We start from the raw sequence: 24,033 nt of genomic DNA, 5'->3' as shown, positions 1-24,033 counted from the left end.
GGGTACCCTTATGGTAGATGGACCTTTGCTGGCTTATCTGGACATTGGTTTTCCTGTAGGCTATTGCTTCCGTCAGGAGGGTGTCTTCCCGGTCGGCTATCTTGTCAGTCTCCTCTCCTAGTCTTTCATCCTCATAGGGCAGGTTCTTTGAACTAGTCCTTCACACCTCACCAAAGGTGGTTTCCAAGTTTCCCCTTTGCATTCTAATGGTGTAATGTACTCAGACTTATTTCCCATTCCCCAAGATATCACATTATGGTCCCAAGCATTTTGCATATGGGAAACTCAACCTGTACCTTGCAGGCAAACTCTAGAGCAGTGGAGCCAACCCATGGCTCTTCTTAATGAGATGCGGATCCTGCAAAACAGTCCTTGAAAAGCCTGCCAATGCATGCCTTAGTTCAGTTGTAGCCAACCCTAGCCCTCGAGAGCTACCAACAGTTCACATTTTCCAGACAACCTAGCTGCTGCACTCATTAATCACTGACACATTTTAAAAGATACACAGATGGAGCTAATTAGCTCACTTGTGATTATGTGAGGAGACCTGCAAAACATGCACTGTTGGTAAGCTCTCGAGGACTAGGGTTGGCTACCCCAGCCTTAGTTCTTTCGTGGCTGCTGGACTATGAGGAGTAAGTCAGAGCTGGGTGGTATTCTTCTGCTGGCCAGCTCTTTTCTCTAGCCTTGTGCATTTACTGCAGCGCTTGGAGAAAGCAGACATCAGCATGTCTGGCGCCATTTTTATTTGACAACCTGCTGTCCTGCACTGCATGGGGACATTTTCTGTTTGGGAGTCAGCCTACTCTCCTTTCCTGAACGCTCCTAGCTGCACCCCAGGTTAACTTAGCAGTGGCCACCCTACAGAGAGAGGAACATGACATTGGGCCCATCAGCAAATTGCAGTATAAAAAGTGTCAATGTTAAACTTTTGTTGTCAGCCTATTGATGGTCTAGTTATAGTAGGCGAGTCTTCAGGATCCCATATAATTGCCACTTTCTGGTTCCCACTAATGAACTTGGGACACTTCCACTTACCTCTATTTAAACTTGTTCATTAAAAATGACAGTTGTAAAATGCCTGATCACATATCACCTTCCTTTCACCCTGGCGGCAGCTCCTCTTTACAGCTGTAAAGGAAGGTAAGAGCTGGTTTATTTTCATTACATTTGGAAAGCTAAGCGCGGCTTGGTCATATCTGATACAAGTACGCCAGGAAAGTAGCTAAAACCTGGATTGTGTTTCAACAGCCAACAATAAGAGACTAAACAGACTGGTAAGGAAAGCCAGTTCTGTCCTAGGAATGCCTTTGGATTTGGTAGAGATTGTGGGTGAGGGGAGAATGATCAGCAAGATAACATCATTATTGGATAATGCTTCACACCCGCTCAAAAACGTTTTGAAGGATCTGTGTAGCACTTTCAGTGATAGGTTGCTTCACCCTAGATGCTCAACGGAGAGATATCGCAGATCGTTCCTTCCGGCTACAATCAGAATGTACAACTGTCATGGTCTGAAGAAGACCTGCATGTTCCTAGATTCTTGAGTTATATTGTTTGGATCTTATCTTATTATTATACCATTACTCTTATCTGTACTTGAACCTTGCTGTAATGATTAAAAATTTCTCCATTGTGAGACGAATAAAGGAATTCTATCTATTGCTACATGCCCTGAGGACTGAGTTTGGGAACCACTGCCATAAGAGTTCACTATACGTAAAGCTTTACACACACAAATCATAATTTATAGCAATCCCACCCCAGGAACAAAACAAAATGTACATAATGTAACCACTATATATTTACATGGCCAACATCTATGTACAAGACAAGCCAACAGATGAAGAATGATAATAAAACAGAAATAAAAGTCCAAACACTTTTTTATTTGTACATCAAGAAACTGGACATGTTTATTAAGTAACCTAATCACTTAAATTAAAAAAAGTGCATAGAAAAAAAAGCAAACATTTTAAAACTCCTCTCTGTAGTTTTTACAACTATTTACACTTTACATTCAAATGACTCGACGTTTTCTGTTTTCTTATCGAACAGTTGTACATTTTATTCCTTCAGTTCTGTCCAACGGACACAGGTTTTTTTTGTTTTTCTGTTTTTAATATAGATTTTTTTTATTTTATTTTTTAAATAACACTGATAAAACTACAAGTTTCCTTTTTTTCGTTTTTTTTTTCAGTTTTTCATCAAAAACAAGAAAACTGGAAGAAAAAAAAAAAAAGAGTTTGGAAGAGCAGCAGGATATAGTATGGAGAGGTTACACAGGATGGCGGTTGTAGAGTACAAGTGAGCGGATATAGATAGTATCTTGCATTGACAAAGATCTGTTACACCTGGGATTCAGGCAGGTTTGAAAGACATTGATATCTAGTTAGCATAAAGTCAAAGATCACAAGAACACCAGTTTTAGGTTATTTAAACCTTATATGCAGGCGGGCTGTTGCCCGATGAAAGTATCGTAAACCTAATATCTACCAGAAAAATAAAACCTTATTGTACATTAATGTCTGGATACAGGCTGAGAAATGAATGCGAATCTCCAGGATCAGTTTATGCTGCCTGACTATACTCATGTATTACTAATAGCGGGAAGCCCAGGAGATAGAACATTATACGGCTGATGAGCGGGTTAGAAACACTGTAGACAAAGTCACGGTACACGAGAGCGGCGGATAGCATGAAGGACGCCTGAACAGTAATTCTTGCTAGGTTAATGGACATGATGGAAGCTTCAGATTTGGAATATTACGATACAGACGCAGTTCGCATCCTATTGAATTATATCTAGATTAACAGACGTAGAACTTGATCAATAAATATTGGAGGTGTTCAATGTTTCCTATTCGAATATACAGTAAATGCCTTGTCAACCTTAAACTTTTTTTTTTTTTTTTTTTTCTTAAACAGAAGTCTGCCCTGATCCTGAACTTCTTATTGCCTACAGTTTGTGGTTTTCAAAGTGTTAAAATATCACATAGAACGATGGGGGCCGGTGTCCCAAATCAATGTCGTTTCTTGCAACATCTGTATACAATTCTGGCAAGCCTGGAGTGAGGGCGGTGTGCTTTTCTATTAGCATTGACCAGACCATCTGACTACTAGAACAGATTTGCAATTGTTGATGGCTAACAATATTATTCACAATGTTATAGGAAAACCCCAGATACTGGCAATAAAGTCACATGATTAATACAAAAATAAAAAAAGTTACCATTTTGTTGTAGCCATATCCGTCCAACTTTTCCACTAAAAGCCCAGTTTCATCCCAGGCTGCGACACAGTTCCAAACCATGTCAGACCCAGATTACACTCCTTGGACATTTTCACTGAACCCAGGTCTGGCCTACATGTCACTCACAGACTCTCCCTTGAGGCGGAGCTACGCATAAACAGCCAATCAGCAGCTTTTAAGCATAACTTGGGTTGGACACAATTACCTGGGTCCAACTCTGGTAGCTACCAGGGTTGGATTTACCATGTCACTCGACCAGGCCAAACATGGCATGGTCAGGCTGAAAGGACCACTAAAAACTATAAACAAGTCGATTCATATAGTTGATAACAGTCACTAACTTCCATTCTAAGTGGACTCTTTTCACCTTCCTCTTTCATTACGTGGGCTGAATAGTTCAATAACATGTTAACCAAACCTACATCTGTGACTAGTGCAACCATGTTTCTTACATACATGTGCCTCTGAACGCCAATAGCAGCTGCCTCTCCCAGGACACCAGATTGCATATATCTACAAAGGTTTTGGGATCTTAGAATTCCAGATGTGTCCTTCCTCATCTAGCCTCCATATACAATATGAGTCGCGGAACACGGTGCATGAGAGCAGTGTGACTTTTTGCCCTGAAAATCCATCTTATTGGCATTGCTATGTAAATAAGACAAGCTGTAACAAAGCATTTCATAAGTAGGTATACACTATGCGATAGGCTCAGTAAACGACTCACCAGAGCTCCAGAATGAACACTATAGTACATACGCACAGAACAATTTAACAAACGATAAATATAATGTTTCCTTTACCAGTGACCATCTTTGTTTTAAGAAAAGTATTATTGTTCTTGGGCATACGCACTGAACGATATGCGCCTAGTCATCAACGTTGTAGCTAAAATTTAACTGCATGCACAGATGACAGGAGGGAATGTTAACAACCAACAGGAGCATACATCGTTAACGATATTGGGCAGTTATTCAGACCTGATGGATGTTATGTGAAATTGCAACCTGCTTATTATCAAACTGTGCATGTATATGGATATTAACGTGCATGTGCGAGCCAAAATAGCAACTGAAAAAGCAAAAATATCCAATCACAATTCCCTCGCAATTTGACTGACAGGAAGTCCGCGTTTGCTGTGGTGACCAGCCGTTCTCAAGGAAAAATATCCGTATCCAAGGAAAAAAATAGGCATGCACAGAAGTTTTAATGGAGGGTCTTTGGCATCAGCTCTGGTCTCGATCACTGCCGCAGAGTTGTGGAAGAGTCAGACATACTCACAGACTGGAAAATCATTCGACGGTGACTGAATTGCATATGGATGTGCGTCAGGACGACAGATTGTGAAATTTTTGCAATTCTCTTGCAGATTTACAGGGGCAGGTTTCCACTCTGGGTGGCGACTACCTATTCGCAGTCATCTGCACATTTGCTTATGAACATTCCGGTCTGAATCAGGTCTACTGTGCGTATCGTTATGAAATATTGCATAGTGTGTACCCAGCTATATACAGATACAGTGTAAATTGCACAGAATATACACATGCTGCAGAATGTGTTCATGAGCAAAGCCAGAGTAAGCGTCTTATTATATAGCAATGCTAGTAAGATGCATTTTTGGGAAAAAGAAGCACTGGGCATTAGACAGGACTAGAAGGGCCGTTTTACCTGACTGCAGCAACTCTGAGGTCCGCTCCATTCATGGCTGCCTCAATCTGCTGATGGCCTTGAAGCCTATCTCCCAAGACTAGCACAACGCATATGTATTTATTGGATTAACAAGTACCTAAGAAGGGTTTGGTATAACTTAATGTCATTTCTCTGACATTGGAATCCTATGTCAGAGAACTATATATAACTATAGGGGTCGTGGACCTCCACCAGGGAAAAACGCCTGTTTCAGTCAGGATTCCAACTGTCGGGCTACTTATAGTCGGCATTCTGATGTCTGAGAAATGGCCGTCAGAATCCCGACTGTCGGCGACTCATCCGGCACGCCCTAAAAATTCCAAATAGAAGAGCAATTTTATTAATTTAAAATTTATAGGAGTTGAATGTTATTTACCACACTGTGTTCCCAGAATTGCCTCATCGCTGTAATTACCATGCAGTGATCAATACTGAGAATACAATGTACATTTCCTACTAAATGGGGTCTAGACATTGTCTCTTGTGCTTCACAAACATTGTGCCTGGGGAAGCACTGCGGTGATTAATGATTCATACATGATTTGTATTTGTATGGTGTAAGTAATCCTGTACATAGATTACAATGTCAGTATTACCAGACAACTTCCTCATGCACAATTACACGGGAACGCAGCTGACGTCATGCAATACCAATAACTGATGATTTAATGAATGACATTTCCTGTATTCACTGTACAAAAACTAACCACCTGTATTATGTACTAAACTAGTGCGGAAATGACACTGTTTTGTTTTCCAGAATAAGAAGCTAAAATCAAATATTTTCCCATCATGGGAACATAGCTAGCTGAATATATATATATATATATATTGCTTACTTGTAAGCACTGACAGAAAGAACTGGATGCACTACATAACCCAGGTGACCAACAACGGTAACTTATAGTATTTGTTGAATGTGTCGGAGAAAGATCCAAAAAGTAACTGTACTGAAATGATGCATTTGCTAGTTGGGTTGCGATTTATTCAGAATGTCAACATATTTGGTCAAAATGTCAATTCAATGAATAGGTAGACATTATGACAGTGTTGACATGTCAAAGGACGACATTCAGATCAAAATCATGGTGTTGACACCTTAAATGTCGGCAACTCATACAACAACCTCTGGGGTTAATATTAGCGCAGCCAGGTCCAGGAGTTTGCAGAATTAGCAGGATATACTAGTCAACTACTCCAAACTACTGTTTTGTTATGGAATGTATACGGAGGGCGAGGTGTCTACATCTCATAGAGCACTTATTAAAGATCTCTCTCTCCAAGGTAAAAATGCTTTGCATGAGCGTTACTATACGGAAACACTGGCCAGAGCTCATAGACCATATAGGCGAGTGTATGGTAGACAGAGTTGGAACTACAGGTATATAGCACATGCAGATAGTTACCGATTCCCAAGGCAAATGCGCAGGAATGCAGGCCACTCTATGAGCAAGACGTTCTAGAACGTAGAACGTCATAAGAATTTCTACCTTCGAAAGGAGACCAATGAATGTAAATCAGGGATGGGGAACCTTTGGCCCTCGAGCTTGTTGGCAGGTTTAGCATGGCCAATTAGCAAAACTGTAGCAGGGCATGCTGGGATGTGTTGTTTAACAACAGCTGGAGGGCCAAAGGTTCCCTATATCCCTGATCTAATCCCTCGTCCCCTCTGCAGAAAAAAAAAAAACAATGGAATAAAATAAAATAAAAAAGATTATTAAAATAATTCCTACAATATACAGACATTATGCAATCTGTGCAGTACTGATATAACGAGCCTCATAGTTATATGAGGAGATAATTTTCAAAAAAAGGCAATCACTATGTTTGAAAGGTCTCAACAGTAACCAAAATGTCACCTCTTCAGCAGCCTTTGAGAAAAGAAACAATTTTCACAGATCCCCCCCCCCCCCCCCCACAAAAAAAAATTTCTTTCAAAAATAAAATTTCATTGCACCAGATTTGGTGAAGACTTCCCAATACCCCAGCATTAAGTGCTTCCTTCGCTATTAAGTGCTTCCATTAGAAAAATATAGAGTATTTACATTTTGTAAAAAACTTTTTTTTTTTTTTTTTTAAATACTACGAAGAATAAACAAAATGTAAACGGAAAGCGGGAGGTGACGGATCTGACTCGGTGATTGGGAAATGAGAAGTGATTTTGCCTCTTCGTCCCGGTGACGTACAGAGAGGAGCATTGTAATCTTTCAACTGTGGTTACACTTTTTAAAAGGAGTTGTTTTGAAATGTGGCGGGTGAGGGGCTGCAAAGCCCTGCGTAGTGTCAAGAGCCCCCCAGTAGTAAACTTAGCCTATCCCTCACGCCTTCAGAAAGAGTGCATTATTTTGTATTGCATGATTTTAAAAATGTTAAATCTAAAATAAATACCTGAAGTTGGGGAGATAACTGTTCCCCTTCGCTCCTCATTGTTCTTACCATCCGCACTCTTAACCTCCCATAGATGAAAATTTATAAAGACAATAAATGAAAATAAAAATGTATCGGTGCCGCAGCTGAACTCCGCGGCAGCATAATGATGGGTTTGCTCTCCAGGGTGCGGTCCCCTCCACAAATAACGTGGGTGATCTATTCTGTATCTTTCCTATTAGGACTGTAGGTGTCATCCGTTCCTTAGGACAACATTACAAGAAGATACTGCGATCTAATGCCCCAATGATAATGCGGCTCCTGAGTGTTTGATTAACACAAACTACAATCTCTGAACACCCCTAAATGCCTACTGGGATGAACCTGTACCTCTTAGAGACGGTCATACAGATCATTTCCCTCCCAAGTGGAGAATCTTCTGAATCTGCCTCAGTTACATCAGTGCTGTAATAGCCCCTTCCTAAAGATCAGGAGGAACATCCCTCAGTGGAGGATGAGAGGTATGTAGGGTTCTGGCTCTCCAAGGAGAGTTTAAATGAGTGTCTGTTTAGTACAGTCCTAGAGGACTAAGGGATAATCAGGAGAGGAGGCCATCTCCCGGTGTCAGGTTCCTGATTTTCTTCACGGTGCAAAGCTGGTGACCTACGAGAGCACACTCTCTGCAGCGCTCTTTCTTGCAGCCTCCCTAATAGAGGGCGCCCAATAAGCCATCTCCTCTTCTCCAGAGCTCTGTGGGGGCCACAGCAGACCTCACGTGAAGTGGCCATACTTATCCGTTTCTAAGGTACATGAGCAGCATTAACTCCCCCTTTCCGAGCATTTTCTAAAGTCCCAACTTGGATTACCAACAGTGCCATGCAAAGTTGGATACATATAAAAATAAATAAAAAATATAAAACTACTAATTAATCCACTACCACGTGGCAGCAAAGCAGTATACATATACTCATCCTCGCTGTATGCCGTATGCGTTCATGATCGGTGAGCGATGGGACTTGTTAAGCATTACAGCATTTCTCTTACGGAACTAACAGCACAGCACGTCAGCGGTAAAAGCCTGTCCGCAAAGTGCGGTCTTAGCCAGCTGGCAGTGAGGTGTACCCGCGGACAGTATTAAAGGTGGAACGTTTAGCTGTGAGGGAGGATCACAAAGTAGTGACTGCATGCTTTCTGCATATCGGGAGTGAGCTCCGCTCCATTCTGTTCTCCGCACAACGGGGAAGATACCGAAACCTAGATCAGTTGAGGAATTTGCGACATTTCTTGGTCCCGCAGTTGCAGGCTAACTTGTTGCTAGCGTCCTCAATCGGGAACTTGTAGTCGTAGGTGAGTTCCTCCCCGCGGTATATTTTGCGCATCGCAAAAATTACAATGTGCTTCTGTCCATCAATCGGGATGACGCGGGAGTAGCAGTTAGGCTCACAGGAGTGGTTGATGAAGCGAGCGGCGTTACCGTGCATAGTAGCATCCACAACCTCAGAATCATCTATACGAAACATATAGCAGCCGATACCCTATAGCAAAGCAAAGAAAATGTCACACATCATCATGAAATATCAGTTCTTTCTTGTACAGCAGCAACCACCTACACACACCAAACATCTATCTGGGAATATGAACACTCTACTCTGAACTGCAGATGTTACGTCCCAACTCAAACTCGCAATATGAGTGAACCTGAACTCGCCCATCAGCAAGGGCACTGTATAAACAGACCTATACTGAAATGTGTGCAGCCCAAACACTAGGCAAGGGCGCAGTAATAACCCAATGTTCATAAATTCTCATTTTGGTTTGTGTGCAACAGTCATTTTCCACTCGCACCAATATGTTCTTCGAACAGTCCATTGACTAGGTGCACAAGAATTTACCAAACGCCCCCAAATCCTCCAATGTTTTTAAATTATGAAACTATGAATCTTTGTGTGAGCTAGAGATTGGAGTAATCCGGTTTGGCAGTGTGCGTGGCCCAGACTACATTGGTGATCCGGCAGAGTGGTAACGCCGCCTCTCTATGGTAAGATGTGTGCGATTTGTTAATTGCTATAATCGATTGCACTAATAGTATAGTGAAACCAATAGGAGATAACAGTGAAATATCTGTTGCGAACCGCTCACCTTTCCATCATAATACTTTTCTCTTTTGTCAGTCAATGTGGAGCGGACAACATTTCCCGAATACTCAATCACCATCTCTCCAGCATCAATGTTCCTTTTGCAAAATAGACCCCGGCCATGTATTGGAGATCTAAGAATAGAAGCAGAGAGAAAATCCCAGGAGCATTAATACAGGAAGGGACTTGAACCACAAAGTAACAGCGCAGTTTGGAGATGGAAGAGTCACTGGCATCTCTCTGATAACGTGGGACCTGCCATGGTACACCCTTCCCCAGGCTCTATAGGAGGACAACACAATACTCCATGTCCAACTGCATTGGAAATGTTGCAAAAACTTCACTTGGAGCCTCATTCAAATTGTTCTCTAGGCTGCGTATCTTTTTAGCATAGCAAACCGGTAAACGCCTCCCGAACGGTTGCCACCCCCCAGATCCCTGCATTTGCATGTGAGGGGACTTGTAAGCTCACACTTCCCCTCGCATGTGGCCGCACGAGCGAAACATCATTCAATGGTCGCCATGATGTTACTTACTCATCCTTACAGGTGACAATAATTGAAGATCATTTGATACTAGGAATGGTTCGTATTGATATAGTAAAAGTGGCCAACGCACCTGTAAACACCAACAGCTTCTTTGGATGTCTTTTTGAGATGTCGGAATCTCATTGGCATCGGCAGATCCATGCTGGTGGCCCGCCTGCAACAAAGGTCATAAATAAATCAATAAACAAGTTGTCCGAAATGTCTGAAACTATGGACAGAACTTTCTAAAATAAATGGATAAAGTATTGTTCAGATTTCAGAGGGGTGATGTGACCATGACGTGACACAACAGTACAAATCCATCAGGTTCATTCTGAGACTGGATCTACACTAGAGCGGGATCAGCATGCCTTTCCTTACTGGAACGATAAATCGATCATATCGACTAGGGTGTATGCCTGATTGTGAGCTCCAGCGGATCGCATGCGATATTATCTGGTCGGCTGTGCTGCGGGCTAATCAGAAAAAATCATACGCAGCTCTGTGTGTGTGATAATGAAGGATGGAATAAGATGTCATTCATTACATCAGGCAGTGTGTACTGGCAAGGGAAATCTGTCCCGGGTATAAATTGCCAGTGGGCCTGACGTGTTCCTGGCCTTACAGTACGTCGGTAAATGTTTCGACACAAATGAGAAGTTTACCGAGCAGATTTCAGCTGCACCTCTTCCTCCTCCTCATCATTTGGTTTGTACTCTGGAGGCTGGCGATGTTTGGAGGCCAGGAAGTTAAACATGTCAAACGTAGATTTTCTGGGGGAAAAAAAAAAGGGCTGGTATATTATTACCCTAGCTTTTACATGTTCAACACATCCATCATTTCTGTGCTTTTAATCTTAAATAATAAAGTAATAGAAGTCCAAAGAAATGATGGCACTTTGTGGTGATTTCTAAAAACATATTAAAAGATCAATCTGGACATAAAGACCTGATATACTGGTAGATCTCTTGTGGGAACAGTAGTTCTCCGTTCTAATCTTCTAAAGTACTTTTAGGAGGCTGCTACCAGGGGTGTGTGAGCAGTGCTACCATATTGCAGGGTTTTGAGTGAGGCATAGTCGCTGCCCTTGGTCCCTGAATCTAGTTAGTACTCCCAGTGCATCCTAGTCGTGTGACACAAAAGACCCGTGACTTTAGCAGGATTTGCACAGGACCTGGCAGCTCACTTACATCAGGTATCTCATGCTGCGTAGTGAGGCCAGATGTATGTATGTATGTCTGTGAGAACAGCAGGTGAATGTGCTCCAGCAGTACAACAGCACCAATAAAAAAAATTCCATTACGGCAGCCTTACATAAGAGTTCCTGCCTAGATCAGTGCTCACATTCTGCACAAAACTAGCCAAGCATTGACCAATAACCGTGCAGTGCCACCAAATGAAGAGGCATAAACCAGGAAAATGAATGCAGGCAGCTGTCCAAAGGTGGCAACAAGAACAAGTCCCTAACTAAAGTTTCCATATCCAGAGCTGTCTGCAGCAAATAGGAGGAATGCCACCAAATCTAGTAAGGACACTATTCCAGGCCTCTGAGTAAATAAAGTCTGCCTATAGAGCAGTAGTTCTCAACTTCCTCAAGGACCCCAGTGCACAGGGTCTCCACACAGTCACAGGTGAAATAATTAGCTCCACCTGTGGATCTTTTAAAATGTGTCCGTGAATAATGAGTGCACCTGTGCACCTGCCAGGGGACCTGGAATACGTGCACTTTTGGGGGTCTTTGAGGACGGAGGTTGAGAACCACTGCTATACAGTATTACATGGCACTGCAAAAGGTACAAACCTCAAAGACCTTTCCTCAACAGACTTTGGCCGTGATGCAGCCCCAGTGTAATTTCAGTCAAGGGAACATAGTGAATACTCTTCCATAAAGTCCTGTAGGTCTGCCCCTCCCATTTAGAATGTAAGATCTCACGAACAGGGCCCTCTTTTCTCATGTGCTACCTTCTACTCCATACTTCCTTTGACGACATCCAATCCCTCAGTTTTCTGCCACCCCAATGCATTCGGTGGCACTCCTCTTATAAGTTAGAGCTCCAGACAGCTCTGAATAGGGAAACTTTACGTGACCGTGTGGTTTTCTGTAACAGGCCCAACTTCCCACTGACATAACAAGAAACAATGTCCAGCTAATAAAGATCTATCACATCTACACATCTAAATGTAAGTAGTCCTGCACCTATTTGGGGGCCCTTTGTGTCACACAGATCCAGCATGTGGAGTACAATGATAAGAGTTATCTGGCTCACCTCCGGTGCATCTCAGCCCGTGCTGACCCGTGAGGATTCAGAGGCGGCTCCTCTTCCCCAGTTGGTCGGTGGAAGCGGAACTTATAGCTACGACACTTGTTGGCCCCGTAAAGCTGCTCCACCAGGAACACCACAGCATCGTGTATGATGCCCAGCATCTTCAGCCCATTCACACCTATGGAGAAAAGGTTATTAAGGCTCAGTGTTAACACACACACTTTGATTTTAACTACAATAAGTTTCCACAATACTGGAAGGGTATCCGGATAACAGATGGACAACGTATAGCCTGACGTGCATTAGGTCAAAGGCTGACATAACATGTTTTTTAGGGTTTTTCCAACATTTATGTGGAACATCTATGTGGACTATTCTATTGAAAGCTTCTCAGGAGCGTATCCAGCAAATCGAGCTTGCGAGGGGATACATTTGTAGTGATGGTGGTGGTAAGAAAACAGGAAATATATTCGATTGATTGGCCGGTGATAAAAAGCAGACACTTTATCACTTCACCGAGCTTAATAAATCTACCCCACTATTCCTGTAGCTAGCATTAGCACATAGTTGCCTACCCTCCTGCATTCTGCAGGAGACTCCCTGAAATAACAGCAATCTCCCTCTCTCCCTCAGTCTAGCAATCTCCCTCATGTCACCTAGCCCACATTACACTGTTACATTTTTGGGGGGAAAAAGAATGAGAGATAGAACATTTACATTGAATCATCAGCACCATTTCCCAGCACTTTACCAAGTATAGTAGCTCTTACTAACTGCTTTGGGGGTCATCTACATTTGGATATAAGTCATTTAAAAAAGTTCCTCTCAGATGTAGCAGTACACACCCACGCTTCTAGGTGCCACGTTCATAATCTCATTTCACAATCTCTCCATATATGGAAGTAGACACGCCCTTTGGGAGGAGCATGACACGCCCCCCTCAATGGCGCTTTGTGCATAATTCTACTACCAACTATAATCTCCCTGAAACTCATTTTCAAAAGTTGGCAAGTATGAATTAGCATATTACTCTACCTGCAAACGACAGCTGCTTTAGTCTCGCATTGGATCTTGCCTCCTGGACTTTGTCAGTCAGAGACTTCCAGGCCTCTGCAAGGCAAAATAAAACAGGTAAAGTAAGTAAAATAAATGTGACACTATGTATTCTAGAAGAAATCAATAAATGATATAACTACAGCAGTGCATTGCCTTAGTTTTGCTATTTGGCCATGCTGAAACTGATGCAAGGCATGCTTGGAAGTGTAGTTCATCAACAGCTGCTTATTGCCCACTCCTGGTTTAGACGGACCACCATGGGTACACCATCACTTGGACCAGCCAATAATAGCAGTGTCTCCATCTGAACATAGCCTCCTTGTACGTGGCTATGTTTCTGAGAACACAACGGCTTCTACGGATGGTCCTCCCAGAACCCCACCTCCACATAGCAGACATGCAACCACCAATATAAAGTACACCTATGACAGCTACACAAGAAAACCATGCATATAATAAAAGTTTCATTATAAGCCTGGAGTGAAAGAGATGACTCGTTGGTACATTAATATGACCAACACTTCTCTGCAATGTCCCACCATCCTCAATTACCTTCAATGCTGTTGGAGGAAATCTGGAAACCATCATCGCTGGAGATCTCAAACAGAAGACCTGTCCTGGGCTTCTGCTCCTCTAGAGAACCTTGGCGCCTCTGTTCGTGCTGCAGCAGCCGCATCAGAGGGGAGTTAAACCCAGCGTCTTCTTCCTGCTGCTTACAGTCTGCGCATGGGAAAGGTGACACTTTTAACACACTCACCAACATATGGTCACACCTAGACTATTAGCCAAGTCCACAAAGGTGGTGCTGCAAATAAAACTTTTCCACATTTCTCAGATTGAATTAAAATATAAATTAGAAAACAAAATAACAAAGTTGGATAAAACATAAAACAGATGTATACTTGATCACCAGTGTTATAAAGTAAGAGTATAATTCACACACATTCTGTAATAATGTTGCTCTATTCTGGTTCATCACTGCTTTATCCCCCTACTGCATAATCCCACTGCAAGGGCACACATACCATCCTGTTTTGGCTCTGGTTGGTTCTCCTTTAAAGGACGCTCCAGGTCTAGGACGGCCGGTGATTGCCTAAGGACACAAAATGCAAAACACATAAGTCCACCGACTGTCACACCTTCCTCATCCACTATCAGTACACATTATGATGCTGTATACAGAGTAGTTCAGTCATTTAGTATTTGTGTCATTTAGAGTTTTCCTTGGACAGGTAAAATATACGGCGTCTTATTCACCAATGCAAACATGAAATTGCACTAGCATCTGCACAATAATGCATGTTGTAATCTATTTAGCGTTGGCCACATACATAAGTCTGTAGCAGTGACTCCGTTCCTTATATATGAGTACGATGCGGCTGGGGTAGAACAGAGGAAAGCAGTGGTCTCACATTGATCACCTCCTCCTCTAATGCTGGGTACACACGAAAACGATTTGGATTGGATGAAAATTGTATGCAAATCGTATGATCTGATTTGCATCCGATCCTATCTGTATTCAGATGAATGGATCTTAAGGTGCCCATACACGTACCAATTACCCGGTACGTGTATGGGCACCTTTACACAGATCCTACCTGCAGCAGGTAGGATCGGAATAGGATCCAACCAAACGATTTTGACCCAATCTGCATCCAATCGGTCTGAATTGGATCCAGATTGATGGGATTGTGCCCAAATCATTTTAGTGTGTACCCAGCATAAGATTTTGCACGTATTGCTCCCAAGGCCCCCCATACACTACACGATTTGGTGGGAAGGACCGAAAAATCAGGTCCCAAATTGCATGTGCAATACATCCTATCCGATGCGTGCTCGGTATGTATGTTGACTACATTTGCAGGACTTACATATAATAAACATGGATGTAGCTTTGATAAATAGATTAATTCTGTTCTGTAATGCATACATGCAGAATACACAGGTAGCAGTGGTGCCTATAGATGTTAATGGCAAATGACCAGTGCTACCCTGCACCCACGGCTCACCTTGCTGTCTCCTCTGCCTCTGGCACATCAGGTACAGATGGGGTCTTTCCATCACAGACTTCAGTTTTAGGTTTGAGGCTCCTGAAAATAATACAATCACAGCTTCTTATTCATATGATCACAGGGCGGCTGACAGACAACAGTTTAGTTTCCAGAATGGTTACTCATCTCAGAAGCTAACCCATCCACACAGAGGCACTCTGCTAGCTGTATCTACAGTAGCCATTAATAACTAAACCTCCAAGAGTAGCCATGTGTGAGAATGGCATGGGATTACTTAGGGGTAAACGTATGACTGGTCATAATGTGGTAGAAGTGGGATCAGCTCCGTATCTGTGCCGATGGCGCTTCTTTCCCATATAAGAAGGAGAAGCGGGTCAGTGAGAAGGGCGCTATGCTTCTGTTGTCAGCTCTGCTATCTACAAGATACTGTAGGAAGCCAATAGGGCAATGTATGAACAGCCCAACCGTTCTGACACCTGCAACTATCTATATTGACCGCTGCAGGTGTTGTTGCCCATAAGCCGGGCTGTCCTTGGCTATCTGTTGCACATGCAAGAGTTGCGAGATCTTGCGCGAGAAGCCGTCTGGGCAGTGAAACATTATGCCTGATGTGCCGCTATGTTTTCATTTACCCCTATGCTATCCCACGGTTCATGCTGCTATAGCAGATTTAGCCCTCAGTGTTCTATGTGATATGATCAATATTGTCTAGTCCCAACACAAGTGCAGTACCCAAATATCAGATCAACACTGATCAGATCATTACTGGGTACGGCATAAATGTGGTTAGACTAGTGGGTACTTATGTATTATCTGGGCTCCCATGTTAAATGCACCCCATTTTTTCATACCCCTACTATCAAACTACGCATGGAGTTGATTTTATATAGTGTGGCGAGCACAGCGAGCAACTGTGCCCGAAGCATTGCGAGCCCCGCGAGGGGACGCGGTCTCATAAGAAAAATGGGAGCCCAGATATTACATAAGTACCGACTAGTGTTCCCTCTAGGCATTTTTTGCAGGGCACCGTGCCTGGTCCGTTTTTTTCAGTTGTTAACGCACCCTGCGTTAACAAGTGAACGCCCTCCACCATGCTGACAGCGGTGTACAATATAGACCACTATCAGTATGTGTATGCCAGCATCTTGCTAAAGCATTACCAGATCATCATGTGGATTTTTAGTTCTCCAAGCACATTAGATATAGTTGTGGTTAAGTCTTCTAAAAAGCCAAATCTCCCCGAAATTTGTGGATCTGAACCAAAACATCTACATTTTCGGATCATCCCGAGGCTCAGAATTCAGATATTAAATTTGAATTTTGGATTGCAAAACAACATGATTTAACTTTTTAATCAATGAATATCATTTTTAGTAAATGTTTAAATTAACCAAAAAGAATATAGAAACAAAAACACGATAATGAATCAGAACCAAAACAAAGGGGGCCCTGCGCATCTCTACTTTACAGGGAACTCAACACTCCTGAACACCTAGATCTTTCCCAATATAATCAAAATGAGGATAATTTTGCAGTAATTCTGGCATTTAGTCTAAGTGTTAGAGATACCAACCAGTCACCTAAATATTCCAAGCCAAAAAGTCAGTTACACTACCCGGCCCCTCCCAGGGAGGTCAGTTACACTACCCGGCCCCTCCCAGGGAGGTCAGTTACACTACCCGGCCCCTCCCAGGGAGGTCAGTTACACTACCCGGCCCCTCCCAGGGAGGTCAGTTACACTACCCGGCCCCTCCCAGGGAGGTCAGTTACACTACCCGGCCCCTCCCAGGGAGGTCAGTTACACTACCCGGCCCCTCCCAGGGAGGTCAGTTACACTACCCGGCCCCTCCCAGGGAGGTCAGTTACACTACCCGGCCCCTCCCAGGGAGGTCAGTTACACTACCCGGCCCCTCCCAGGGAGGTCAGTTACACTACCCGGCCCCTCCCAGGGAGGTCAGTTACACTACCCGGCCCCTCCCAGGGAGGTCAGTTACACTACCCGGCCCCTCCCAGGGAGGTCAGTTACACTACCCGGCCCCTCCCAGGGAGGTCAGTTACACTACCCGGCCCCTCCCAGGGAGGTCAGTTACACTACCCGGCCCCTCCCAGGGAGGTCAGTTACACTACCCGGCCCCTCCCAGGGAGGTCAGTTACACTACCCGGCCCCTCCCAGGGAGGTCAGTTACACTACCCGGCCCCTCCCAGGGAGGTCAGTTACACTACCCGGCCCCTCCCAGGGAGGTCAGTTACACTACCCGGCCCCTCCCAGGGAGGTCAGTTACACTACCCGGCCCCTCCCAGGGAGGTCAGTTACACTACCCGGCCCCTCCCAGGGAGGTCAGTTACTCTACCCGGCCCCTCCCAGGGAGGTCAGTTACACTACCCGGCCCCTCCCAGGGAGGTCAGTTACACTACCCGGCCCCTCCCAGGGAGGTCAGTTACACTACCCGGCCCCTCCCAGGGAGGTCAGTTACTCTACCCGGCCCCTCCCAGGGAGGTCAGTTACACTACCTGGCCCCTGCATCATCCAATGCATGTAGAGAAATTAGATAGATGGCTATAAAATATATCGGTCATTTTTCAAACACCGCCTGTAAATTGACAGAAGGCAATTTGATGATAGTTTATCTCCCTCCAAGGTTTGAGACATCTACTCTTAAGTAAGGAAAGGGTTAGCCTGAAAAATGTATATAACCTACCCCGTTAGGATGGAACCAGGCGGCTTGTTGTCTTGGTCCTGATCCCATGCGCCGGCTGACCTTTGGCTGGAGTGTGATGTCTTGTGTTTCTTCCTATTCGCCTTGTCGGTGGAGCTGGTCTGTCGCTTCCCTTTGCTTTTGTTTTTTTGTGTTGCTGACGAAGTAGCTCTTTGTAGACCAGAAGCGGAGGAAGTTGCATTTGATTTAATCACTTTACCCTCAGAGTCCAATATTGGCTGGAGAGCTGGGGATCTGCCTGATCCCGAACTGCAAGCGGAATCAGGCAGAATTGGAGGTCTGCTGCTGAGCAATCTGTTCATTTGATGAGCGATTGGAAACGAGCAGTCTGGGTCATTCAGTGTCTGGGAAAGAGTCATGCCGACAGGTTTAGAAGTAGGGACCACACATATGCTAGAGGTGGTTGCCATTGTAGCTGTGGCAGGACTCTGAGAAAAAATCCCTGGCCCAGAAGAGAGAGTCACATGGTTATCCTGAATACCCAAACTCTGTGAACTGGTCTTTATAAGGAAGTTGCCTATAGAACCAAGCTCAGAAGGACCTAAAATTCCGGGACTGGTCAGTGTGACGTGACCGGTGACTGGAGCAGAAGAAGCAGTTGTCTGCATCGAAACAACATTGAGGACTGGAGACCCTGCAGCTATTGCTGGTACCTGACCTGTTATATGCCCAGGATCCAATCCAATAATGCCAGGGGCGGCGCCGACAGAGTTGGCTGTTCCCACACTCTGTGGAAGCAGGGGAGTCTGATCAAAGTACATGACACCAGATTTGGATCTCTTAATAATATTAGGGATACTGCGGTGGCCTGCAGTATTTCCAAGACTGCCTAAGTCAATTAAACTCGGGTGGTTTGATAAACTTCCAGAAAGCTGCGGGGTTGTGAAATTTATTAGAGTCATATTGGAGACCATTTCCGGGGCATGCCTTAAGGAAGGTGAAACAGAAGGTGCTAATTTTTTGTTTTTCTTGGTGTGTAGGCGTGAGATCTGCCTCTTCTTAGCCATGCTAGAAGATGGTGGGTTTGTGGTACCACTCAAATCTGACCTTTGCCCAGATTCTGAAACCAAGAGTTGGGCCTCAGGCGAGGGTTGAACACCAATGAGAAGACCGGAAGGCTGGTTGGTGAGGCCTGGCAAGAAAGTAGCCTGGGATGCTGCAGTAAAGGGTTGCAGGTGTGGGTGATGAGACACTGGGAGAAGCCCCTTGCTGGCTGGTGGAAAAGGCGAGTTCAGAGAAGGATTCAAAGTGGTGGCTAAAGTTAGTCCTCCTCCCATCGGCCCCATAACTGGTACATCTCCATCCATTGGGCTTGAGCTTGAAGATAGAGATGGGGTAAGCTGGATCTTTTGAGTAACACCGTTAGGCAACGTCTGAAGGACATAGAGTGGTTGCATATTCTGATTAAGCACAACGAGATTATCAGTTGTAGATTTGAGATGAGGGGGTGGACTCTGAATGGCGGTGCTTGTTAGTTGTGATGGGCCTGGACTTTCTGAGTTGCTTGGGATGTATTTTTGGTTCTGAATTGTCACAGTGGGAGACACTGGCACTTGCAGATTTGGTGTACCACTATTCCGTGCAAGCTCTTGGCCCCCTGCATGGTCCACCTGTCCGCAAGGAGGGCTGGAAATGTGCTCAGTGTCTACATGTGGAATATATCTATCTGGTGTCATGTGACCATCAGTTTGGTCTACACTTTGTGTCAATAGAGCTGAATCTCCGTCACCTGGAGTCACTGTCTTTTCTGTGACTGTCACCCTTTTCTCACCTGTGTCAGGGGTAGGTAGAGATAAGAGGGAACGGTCACTGGGTGAAGACAGTTGGGATTCCGGAATTACACTCAGTCTACTGTGATTCTGGCTTGGTAGCGATGGGCTGCGAGTGGTCAGCACAGAGAGATCTGAGGGCAGCTCTAGTGGTATCTCAAACTGCTCCTCTGCGGACATGTTGGAAGGAACAGCGCCATCCACAGGCTCAGACGATGGTAGTTGCTGGGAGAATACCTCAAATAAACCCATATCTTTCCCACGATTGCTATCCAACCCCAAACCATCTCCAAGTGTGAGTAACTCTGACGAAGATGATTCTGGACTCTCTCCTAATGCTTGCATGGACGGTGTGTTCTTCAGCACAAAGTCCATAATGTCAATCGGGAGGATGTTCCCACAGTCATCGCTATTGTTATTGTCAGAATCAGACTTCAGCAGCTCTGAGTTGAACGTGTCCAGCAGACTTTTGTCGGATCCGCTATGACTACGACGTGATGTGTCCATGCTCAGCTGGGTCTCCAGAGAGTCCTGCTTTACAGGATGACAATTGTCCATTTTGTTGTCTGAGCCCTTGCTACCTTTGCCTGTGTGACCTTTTCCCAGCTGATCCTCTGAGGAAGCTAGCTTCTCTGCTCCATTTTGCTTACTACCCCTTTTCCCTGTATGTCCCGCTTTCCCTGCAGTAGTAGTAATGCTGGCATCGCTTTCTGTACCATCATCTACTCCATCAAGTTGGGGAATTCTGTGAAGGTTTCGATCTTCTTCTCTGAAGAGCGATCGAGCACCAAGTCGTTCATCCCTAGAAGTGGACACTACGGTCCTCGAAAAGTTATAATAATACATATCATCATCCTCAGACGAGCTTAGGTCATCTGCCCCATCAACTTGACCCTCAGCTGATCTTTTCCCCCGCTTCTTTCCTGGTGTGCTGCTACAAAAAGGTAGATCTTCCTCGCCGTAGGATCGTACACCATATAAAGGTGTTAAACCAAAGAACATGTTTGAGCGTGCTCTTGCACTCCGCCTTGGGTAACGCCTTTTATAGGAGCCATCTTCCTGGGCCTTACTTCCATCTTGACGAAGCAAGCTGGAGTCCTGAGCAGGAAAAGCATTGCCAGCTTGATCAGAATCCGTGTTTGGGCTTCTGTGATTTGCAGCAGAACCTTCAGTATCACCAGGGTTATCTTGCTGCTTGGCTAAGTCTGGCAGATCCGTAATCTCCCGAGGAGACACTACTTGTTGGTCTAACATCCTATCACTCATGTTGTCAGTCCCTATCATTGTCTGTACTGCTTTACCAGTGTTAAGTGAGGATGTTTCAACCAGAGGGCTTCCTGTAATTTTATCTGCGCTCTTGTTCTGAGCATGTACTTTGAATCCCACCGTATTCGATACCAAATGATTTCCATTAGTATCTGCTTGTCTTTGGCAGTCACTTAGTGCATGTTCAGTGTCAGTAGTGGGTTTACTGGAATGTTTCTCCTTGGAGTTCTCCACCAGTGGATTTTTTGACTTTGCTCGTCTTTCTTTGTGTAACGCAACACCGCGACTGCCAACATGAATGTGAGCTCCTTTGCCTTCCTCTATGTTTGACGTTTTCTCAACCTGGGAAACATCTGCATGTTGATCCTTTTCTCTCTTTACTGCCCTGTGGTGCTGTTGAGTAGAAGACCTGGAGCTGGAAGTCACTGACCCACTGTCCTTTGCAGGGCCAGCTCTGCCTGTGCTTGAGTTTGGACTGGACATACCCTGCGGCTGAGAGGGGACTCTAGGGCTGGCTTGATTAGTAGAGGGATCAGAGCTTCTCTGTGTAGATGTTTTTACTTTTTCAGTTTTGGGTGCTGCAATTTTTACCAGGGTTTCCAAGGAGCTAGTTTGCCTTATGTCCGATTGTGTGTCTACGTCTAGCCCTGGAGTCCTGTGTCCGTTGCTGTGCACTACAGCAGAAGAGACTTCACCTGACTCTGTGCTGTTACACTTATGATTGGTTAGGGTAACTGTTGGGTCAGCTTGAGATGCGTTAAGTCTGGTGGTGTCAGTTTGGGAAGGGGAAATCAAGCGTTGCTTCTGCGGCTGTGGTGAGATTGAAGAGGCACTATGTCTGCGTGAGCCTATGCTTCGAAGGCCAGAAGAGAGTAGAGGGTCCCCAACAGTAACTATTTCATGTGTTACAGGACTACCTACAAAAAGAAAACAAACATTAGCAAACAGTAGAAAACTATATGCAAAGATGTATCAAGCCTTATAAAGTGTGGAGAAGCCGTGAATCATCTGCAAACATTTTATGGCATGTACTTGATAAATGTAAGAAATAGGGTGCTCCCCTTAACTTTGCAGCCACTGCTTATGCTACAGAACTAACCTACCATACGGTGAGCCACGAGGGTTATTTTCGGGGACCAAGCCACCCTCCTGTGTCCACGCTACCATTTATTTCCTTTAGTAAAGTTGCAGCGAACAAAGCAAGCCCGGGACAATCGCGATTCATGTAGCTCAGGCATGTCCAAACTGTGGCCCCCCAGCTGTTGTGAAACTACACATCCCAGCATGCCTTGCCACTGTTTTAGCCTTCCCTAATAGCAAAACTGTGGCAAGGCATGATGGGACTTGTAGTTTCACAACAGCTGGAGGGCCATAGTTTGGACATGCCTGATGTAGCGGTTAACGTAACTGGAGTAAGCGGTGGCCGCAAAGATGAGAAAGTACCAAGAATAGGTATGGTTGCTATGGGCAACTTCTCTGTTCTTTAGAAAGTTTACAACATTTCCTTCTATTTAACTACATATAGACTAGCAGAAAGGCTAAACACGAACTGGCACTTAAATGCTAGTGTACGTGTGCGAGCATGAGACCGAGAACTCCAGTCATTGCTGGGAGAATTATAGGCTGCTCACACTGTCTTTATTTAGGGGCTGTTATGTCTCTAATAGCAGCTATGGCTTAACAGGAACTCTAAAGGCCCCCATACATTAGGCCGACTTGTCCTTAGGACAAGTCGGACCCAATTCTCCTGTGAGCCGCCCGGGAGCTCCCCGGGAGGCTCACACACAATTTGGCACTTGATGAGCCAAATTTGACATGTGATAAATCGCTTGCGATTTATCACATGTCGGGGCGCAGGAGGCAGGCGGTGAGGGTCAGGGGGCGGCGGTGCTCTCATCAGGGGGAGCAGTGGGGCGGGCAGCGGGTCCCTGAGTGCTAAGCTGGCGGCGCCGGGGAGTGCTGACCTGGCCGGGCGGTGATGATCATAGATATCAGCACAGCAGCGCTGTGGGACGGGACGCGCAGTGGCGGGTATTAGATTTTAAAATACCTGTCAAATGACTGGCCGTTCTCTGATTGGCTGGCTAAGAGCTCAGCCAATCAGAGAACAGCAGTGTATGGGGGGGCTCTAAGGACCGATCTCATTTACTTTTCCCATACAGAAATTGAATTACCAAAAAAAATCCATATAATCTTACCTGCTGATGGAAGAGGTCGAGGAGAACGCTGATTAGGAGAGTATCTGGGTGTTCGGACCCTACTCCCACCACGTCGGGAAGACACCCAGGAGCTGGAAGCTGAGGAAGAAGAAAGCGGTTCCGGGGAAGGGAGACCAACAGAATCTACACATTTAACTTGTTGTGGGCTGATTTCTGCAGAGAAGCAAAGCAAACAGTTATTTGTGAATGGATTTACTGCAAGAGCGTTTGCGGTCAGCTGCTGCAGAAGGCTGCATGTTACACTGAGAAGGGAGTCAGTGATGACCAGTCACCCATGTGGTAATAGGATGTAGCCACTCCAAAATGGCCCTTTATCAGATAGTGGCTCTAACTGTGCGGAGTTTGTATATTCTCCCCGTACTTGCGTGGCTTTCCTCTGGGTACTCTGGTTTCCTCCCACAATGCAAAAATATACTGGTAGGCTAATTGGCTCCCAACAAATTAACCCTAGAATGTCTGTGTGTGCATGTGCATGTGGTAGGGAACATAGATTGTAAGCTCCACTGGGACAGGGACTGATGTGAATGTTCAACTATACTCTGTAAAGCGCTGCGGAATATGTATACACTATATAAGAAACGGTTAATAAATAAATATTAGTGGGAGATTAGGGCCTATCATCGGGCAGGAAACACAGGGAAAGATGTATCAACCCATGGAAAGAAAGTGTAGCAGTTGCCAAAAGTGACCAATCATCTTCTGTCATTTATCTAGCATGGTTTCTGTACTGATTGTTGAAAGCGGATTGGTAGATTTAGG

General features: G+C 44.7%; 1 protein-coding gene across 3 annotated transcripts in view; it reads right to left on the bottom strand.

The window, feature by feature from the left end:
• Positions 1–1,868: 1,868 nt before the first annotated feature.
• Positions 1,869–24,033, bottom strand: part of KMT2A (lysine methyltransferase 2A) — a 92,842-nt gene continuing 70,677 nt past the window's right edge. For all 3 annotated transcript variants that reach the window (XM_083163020.1, XM_083163021.1, XM_083163022.1), the window contains exons 26-36: positions 23,254–23,427; positions 18,003–21,972; positions 15,301–15,381; positions 14,317–14,384; positions 13,844–14,011; positions 13,271–13,345; positions 12,239–12,413; positions 10,637–10,744; positions 10,063–10,146; positions 9,449–9,578; positions 1,869–8,844 (exon numbers count right to left, since the gene is read on the bottom strand). In XM_083163020.1, the coding sequence (XP_083019146.1) occupies positions 8,569–8,844; positions 9,449–9,578; positions 10,063–10,146; positions 10,637–10,744; positions 12,239–12,413; positions 13,271–13,345; positions 13,844–14,011; positions 14,317–14,384; positions 15,301–15,381; positions 18,003–21,972; positions 23,254–23,427 (5,309 nt within the window). In that variant the 3' untranslated portion in view covers positions 1,869–8,568. The remainder of the gene's footprint in view (positions 8,845–9,448; positions 9,579–10,062; positions 10,147–10,636; positions 10,745–12,238; positions 12,414–13,270; positions 13,346–13,843; positions 14,012–14,316; positions 14,385–15,300; positions 15,382–18,002; positions 21,973–23,253; positions 23,428–24,033) is intronic.

The sequence above is a fragment of the Crinia signifera genome, chromosome 19, assembly GCF_055691185.1.
Source record: "Crinia signifera chromosome 19, ASM5569118v1, whole genome shotgun sequence".
Lineage (NCBI taxonomy): Eukaryota > Metazoa > Chordata > Amphibia > Anura > Myobatrachidae > Crinia > Crinia signifera.
The sequence above is the reverse complement of the archived record's forward strand: the minus strand, read 5'-3'. Positions and strand labels throughout refer to the sequence as shown.